The sequence below is a fragment of the Salvelinus sp. IW2-2015 genome, unplaced genomic scaffold, assembly GCF_002910315.2.
Source record: "Salvelinus sp. IW2-2015 unplaced genomic scaffold, ASM291031v2 Un_scaffold2413, whole genome shotgun sequence".
Classification (NCBI taxonomy): Eukaryota; Metazoa; Chordata; class Actinopteri; order Salmoniformes; family Salmonidae; genus Salvelinus; species Salvelinus sp. IW2-2015.
Genome location: NW_019943734.1, coordinates 85938 through 93003, shown reverse-complemented (window position 1 = coordinate 93003; position 7066 = coordinate 85938). Strand labels below are relative to the sequence as shown.

Below are 7066 nucleotides of genomic sequence, written 5' to 3'. Positions count from 1 at the left end.
CTAAATTTTTGTGCTTTTCGACTTTTTTATTTATACTTACTTACTGTACATTGTTTTAGTATTATGTTCAAAATTCAGTGAATGTGTGTGTGTGAAATTTGAATACTTTTATATGCTTGATGCTTGATATACAAGATACTAATTTGAACCATTTCCGCTATAGCGTCGTAATTCTCATCCCTTTAAAAATTAGGCTAATTGTTTTGTGGTCTAGCCTTGTACATTTTTATGTGCTCATGTTGGTTATTCTAGTGAGTCTTGAGGGCACCATACCATGCATACCTTGAAACTCAGTTGTGCAGATAGCGCTATCTTGTTCGGTCAGTCCCAAATGTGTGTTTCTTGCTTATGTGGATAAACTTTTCCCCAGAGTGAACATATGGCCAAATGATAACTAGTTTGTACCCGTTACATTCAACAAATCAGGTTAGAGATACCCAAAATTAGCGGCTGGTGTTTCGGAACAGGTGGCCTGGATGGAGTCAATTCCCGCTCTTGAATTATTGTTTCAGTTCTCGCCCTGTCATGCTCACATCAACACCATTATCCCAGAAACCCTAGACCCATACAATTTGCATACAATTCGTCCCAACAGATCCACAATTTCTCATCACTGCCCTTTCCCACCTGACAAAAGGAACACCTACTGTATGTGAGAATCTATTTCATTGATGACGCTCCCGTTCAACACCATAGTGCCCTCAAGCTCATCAATAAGCTAAGACCTGGGTGAACTAAACAACCTCCCTCTGCACACTGGATCCTGGACTTCCTGGACAAACCGCGCCCAAGTGGTAAGGTAGGTAACAACACCATTCGCCACGCTGATCCTCAACAAATGCCCTCATGGCGTGCTGCCAGTCCCTCCTGTAACTTCGCCTGTTCACTCATGGCACGGCCACACCCATCATAAGTTTGCCCCGAACACACAGTGTAGGACCTATCACCAGACAACGACGAGACAGTCCGTAAGGCAGGATGTCAACAACTGGCGAGTGTTGCCAGACCACAACCTCATCCCTCAACTGATCAAAACAAAGGAGGATGATTGTGGACTACAGGAAAATGAGACTGAGCACACCCCATCTCGATTACAGAGCTGTAGTGGAACAGGACGAGGGCTTCAAGTTCATTGGTGTCACATCCACCACAACAGAACTAACATGGTCCAGCACACCAAGACAGTTGTGAAGAGGTGCACATCCAAAACCTATTCCCCTAAGGAGACTTGAAAAGTTTTGCAGGTCCTCAGATCCTCAAAGTTCTACATCTGCACCATCAGAGCATCCTGACTGGTGCATCTACTGCCCTATGGATGGCAACTGCTCGCTCTCCGACCCAAGCACTAGCAGAGGTTAGTGCGTACAGCAATACTAATAACAATGATTTTTGATTTGCGTCTATTGTGAGTACACTGGCTAGCTTGTCTTCATCATACTGCAAAATTCTAGTAAACACCACAGTCACTTAAATGGCCTTCTTGTAATCACAACGCAGGTGTATATGAGCGTATGTACCTGCATGTTTAAATTAATTGAGTGTAGGGTCAATGATAGGTGTTGATGTTTGTAGTATTGAGAGGAGCCACGTCTGGAGGCTCCTACTTTTGTGTGTTTGCACCGCGAGTGGAGTAACCTTCTGTAATCACGATGCAAGCCTCCTCGCTCCTCCTTCCATTAGATCATGACCTAACATGAGCACAGTCTGCTCCGTAATTACTCTTCTCACAATCTATGAGCCCATCGCCATGCTGCATCAAACAAAAAGGACAATATGCTGTAGGTTGACAACATGAGAACACATGGAGACACATACAGGTCCCGTCAATTCCATTTCACTTCCAGTAAATTTCAAAAGTAAACCAATTCAATTCCCCAATTCCCAAATATGTTCTTAATCTGCCAAAGGCCATTGAAGAGAATTGGAATGGAATTTCACGAATTGACTGGAATTAAACGGAATCGAATTAATGACCCACAACCCTGATACAGTAGTATTCCACGGGATGAGCTGAACGCTGGTCTCCTGGTTACCTAGGTTCTGCATACCACTACAGTACCGAGAAACAAATACTGAAAAAGACGTTGCGTTACGCATTTTCGCAGACCAAATCCAACTGCTACATGAAAACTGTACATGTTCATTATTGGAGTAGTCGTACGTACCCCCCGATCGGCAAGTTGTATTCACACTCATTAATCTAAATGCTATCTAGAAAGGCTTGTGTGCTTAATATACAGTTGTCCCTACGAATAAATGACTTGCGACAAACAATACGCCTTCATTTATACGATTATGTTGCTAGTCCATCGGGTGTTTTAATTGTGGTGCTAGATCATGTCTCTTCCACTCCTATATTACCATGACTTCATCGTCCTCTCATAATAATTTGATTATCCATGTGTCCTGCGGTTGACGATGGTAATGAACAGCATATTAGCCTGCTGAACTTCAAGAGTGTCTTGGACCGATATCGGAATGCTCAAAATCACCCAACAGAAACTGGGGAAGAACGATCCCTAAGACACACTAACACCACACCGTTTCCCCTTAACTTCGACCTCTGTTACCCATGTCCATGATTAGCATGCCAACTTTACACTAAAAGGATTCAGACCCCTTCCTAATAGACTCCGAAAATTGAGCTCATTGGTGCATTCCTGTTTCCATTGATCACGCTATGCAATGTTTCTTACAACTTTATCTGAGTCCACTTGGTAAATTCAATTGATTGACATGATTTGAAAGGACCACACGCTAGTCATTGATTATAAGGTCCCACAGTGCATGCATTCAGAGCAAAAGACCAAGCCATGAGTTGAAGGCAAATGAAATGTCCGGTAGAGCTCCAAAGCAGGGAGTTGCGTCCAGGCTTACAGCGATCTGGGCGAAGGTTACAAAAAATTTCTGCCAGCATTGAAAGGTCCCCCAAAAACACAGTTGCCTCCATCATTCCTATAATGGAAGAAGTTTATGACCACAAGAACCTTCCTAGAGATGGCCGCCCAGGCCAAACTGAGCAATCGGGGAGAAGCCGGTGTGGTGCAGGGAGCGTGGACCAAGCACCCGATGGTTCACTCTGGACAGAGTGCTCCAGAGTTCCTCTGTGATATGGAGAACCTTCCAGAAGGACAACCATCTCTGCTGCACTCCACCAATCAGGCCTTTATGGTAGAGTGGCCAGATGGAAGCCACTCCTCAGTAAAAGGCACATGACAGCCTGCTTGGAGGTTTGCCAAGGAAGCACCTAACGGACTCTCAGACCATGAGGAAACACGATTCTCTGTCTTATGAACAAACCAAGATTAACTCTTGTGTCTGAATGCCAAGGTCACATCGGAGGAAACCTGGCAACCATCCCTCTCGCTGAAGCATGGTGGTGGCAGCATCATGGTGAGCGTGCTGGGGGAGTGCGATCGACATCATGAGTAAGCGGGGGTGGTGTGGCGACATGCATCCTGTGGGGGATGTTTTTCAGAGGTCAGTGAACTGGCTGGAGATCTAATCAGGAGTTGAGGGAAAAAATCTAACTAAGCAAAGGTATGGAGAGAATCCTTGGTGAAAACTGCTCCCGACGCGACCGTGGGAGCCCAAAGGACCCGGTGTAGCGTCACGCATAGTCCAGCCAGTGCGTCCGAGTCGACACTTCACCAAACGAGGACCCTACAAAGTGCAGCTCACAGGTCCAGAGACAAGCGAGCGGGGAGTGTCTTATGAGGCGCTGAGCCGCTGCAGCGTAGAGCAGAGGGGTGCGTGAGACTGTCGCGTGGCGGAGAGTGCCTCCGTCGACTAGAGCCACGCTGACGGACGTGACTCGAACATCTCTCAGGAGCAGACCTGAGAAGAATAGGGTTGTCCGGCAGCGAGCTGCACCCCGCCAGTCCTGAATACCTGAGCGTAGAGCGCTGGACCGAGATTCTGCCCCACAGGGGCAAAAGAAGGAATGGCGACAAAGCTCCCCCTAATAATTCGCCGAGCGTGTGAATCTAAGGCTGGTTCGAGCGTTCAGATGGACCTCGCTGTCCTTGCTCTGTACTCCCAGGGCCTCCGGCGGGGAGGGGGTGGGGGCGGCGGGGTACCCAGAGAAGACCGAGTGCTGTGAATCGCTGCAAAGTGTTTTCAACAAGAGTAGCGAGTAATAGGTGCTGAGATAGGCTTAGGGTTGAAAAGTGGTGATAGTTCGGAGGCCAGGTTATTTTTAACTTAAAAAACATTTGTAAACATTCTGAAAACGAAAACTTTCGATTTTTTTCCGTTGTTCGATTTATGGTGACTTGTGTGTTTAGATGTGATAGGGGGGGGGGGGGGAACAAGGTGAATGATGCACTGTTTTAGAACATTAAGGTCGTGGGTATGGCAAGTTGAACAAAACGTGAAAAACGAGACAGCGGTTGCCAATGATCTTCGTCCTAGAGCACTGTTGATCCAGAGGAGGAGAACGAAAGCACGTAGTAAAGTACTAACTATGAGGTCGTGGTGTTTCCCGGCTGACAGCGTACAGACGAGAAGGTAGAAAGGAGCTCGCCCGCCTGGTCTATCTGTTCGCCTCCTCTCGATTCGAACCCCTCTAGACCCTATCGACGGGTGAAACCCACATACCAAGCCAGACGACGTGCTGCTTAGATACCCCCAACAGACAGATCATGAGTCGAGATTGGGATAAGTGGTGGGCTATGAGCCGTGATCTTGTGAGCCTGCGCCTGGACGTTGTCATACAGGAAGTACAAGCGATAGTTCACCGGTTCTCTTATGAAGCGAATAAAGCATCAGGAAACACACGGCACGATGAGACGAGAGAGAGAAGTGACATTTTGCATGAAGCTATAACACTATAAGGCCATTGATAGAGACACTTTAACGGACACGTATAGCCAGATGACTAGAGACACTATAAGCCAGATAGGTGCCGAGACACGGGTTATGTGAGCAAGTGTAGAGGAGCGACTATACAGAGGGTGATGAGTGAAACACTATAAAACAAACACTAGTTAATCACTTATAACAATATGGAACCTATAAACGAATAAGAGACACAGGTAGAACATATGGAACACGTTATATGAGCTAGATATCATGAACAAGGGGGGTATGGCGTAAGTATAGAGACACGGGGGAGGGGATGGAGACGATATGGGAGACACTAAGTCGAAGAGTAGACACGTATAAACCAATATGGAAACACATAACAAGCTATAGAACACTATAACAATATGAATACACGGTATAAATCAAGTATAGGAAACCCGTATAACAACTATGAACACGATTATAACAATAGTGGAGACACATAATAACAATATAGAACACTCATAACAATATGGAACACCCGTATAGGAACACTATAACAATATAGAACACTATAACAATATAGAACACTGTAACACTATAACAATATAGAACACTATAACACCATAGAACACTATAGCACTATAACAATATAGAACACTATATTTGCAGAATATGTGGAAACATGTGAGCTAGCTAGGTTGTGTTTTAAAGCGCTTACCTCCTGTCCCATTCCCAGATGCGGTGGCCCTGGGCTGGTGTGTGATAAAGGACGTGGAGGTGATAGAGTTGAACAAGCGTTCTTCGGGCCAGGCCTTCGAGGTCATCCTGAAGCCTCCGTCATTTGATGGCGTCCCAGAGCTCAACGCTACCATGCCCCAACGCAGAGAACTCTCCATGGAGGAGATCCAGAAGAAACTAGAGGCTGCAGAGGAGAGGAGGAAGGTAAGGAGGACAGGGAGGAGGAGAGATACATACACGCGATAACCATAGTGATAAAGGACTCTCAAAAGCCCGTTTTTAGCATGGGCAGCGCCATTAAGGACTTTCACCAATTTGAAGTGGGACTTCCTATTGGTTAAGGAAGGTTCTGTTTATTTACCAATTCATAGAACAAGTAGAAGAAGAACATTGACTACTTCAAAATGGAGATGGCCCTCAATGGCACTGCCCAGGCTCTCAGGCGCCATAATGGGACAGATGTTGCATCCTCTAAGTATCTCTATGGCACAAACACACACCTGTCTGTATCCTGATACCACTCCTCACACCGCCCTCTAGTGCCAGGAGGCTGAGCTGCTGAAGCACCTGGCAGAGAAGAGAGAGCATGAGAGAGAGGTGATCCAGAAGGCCTTAGAGGAGAACAACAACTTCATCAAGAACTCCAAGGAGAAGCTGGAGCAGAAGATGGAGGCCAACAAGGAGAACAGAGAGGCTCTGCTGGCGGCCATGTTGGAACAACTGCAGGAGAAGGTGATACTTTCTTTCTCTCGAGTTTCTTTCTCTTTCCATCTAGTCACGCTCTCTGTCTCTCGCTATAGTCTCTTCTCTAGGAGAAGTAACGTTTACCTCTCCTTTCTTACTCTTGAGTTTCTCTCTCTTTCCCTCCCGTCTCTATCACTCTGTATTTCTATATATCTCTATATCTTTCTCCTAACTCTCTCTTTAGTCTCCCTCTCTCTTTAATCTCCCTCTCTCTTTAGTCTCAGTCTCTCTTTAATTTCCCTCTCTCTTTAGTCTCCCTCTCTCTTTAGTCTCCCTCGCTCTTTAGTCTCTCTTGCTCTTTAGTCTCCCTCACTATTTAATCTCCCTCACTATTTAATCTCCCACACTCTTTAATCCCCCTCTCTTTGACCTTCCTTTTTCCCCTCTTTAATCTCCCTCTTTCTTTAGTCTCCTCTTTCTTTAGTCTCCTCTGTCTTTAGTCTCCTCTCTCTTTAGTCTCCTCTCTCTTTAATCTCCCTCTGTCTTTAGTTTCCCTCTTTAGTCTCTCTCTCTCTCTTTAGTCTCCCTCTCTTTTTAGTCTCCCTCTCTCTTTAATTTCCCTCTCTCTTTAGTCTCCCTCTCTCTTTAGTCTCCTCTCTCTTTAGTCTCCTCTCACTTTAACCTCCTTTCTTTAGTCTCCTCTCTTTTTAATCTCCTTCTGTCTTTAGTCACCCTCTCCCTTTAGACCCTCTCTCTTTAGTCTCCCTCTCTATTTTGTCTCTCTCTCTCGCTCTCTTTAGTGTCCCTCTCTCTTTATTTTCCCTGACTCTTTAATCTCCCTCTCTCTTTCTACTCC

At 45.8% G+C, this 7066-nt stretch overlaps 1 protein-coding gene across 1 annotated transcript in view; it reads left to right on the top strand.

Annotated features, from left to right (window-relative positions):
• Window positions 1-2997: 2997 nt before the first annotated feature.
• The window catches only part of stmn4 (stathmin-like 4), an 11164-nt gene continuing 7095 nt past the window's right edge, over window positions 2998-7066 (top strand). The window contains exons 1-5 of the mRNA XM_070440317.1: window positions 2998-3171; window positions 3331-3428; window positions 4043-4098; window positions 5525-5730; window positions 6067-6258. Of these exons, the coding sequence (XP_070296418.1) occupies window positions 2998-3171; window positions 3331-3428; window positions 4043-4098; window positions 5525-5730; window positions 6067-6258 (726 nt within the window). The remainder of the gene's footprint in view (window positions 3172-3330; window positions 3429-4042; window positions 4099-5524; window positions 5731-6066; window positions 6259-7066) is intronic.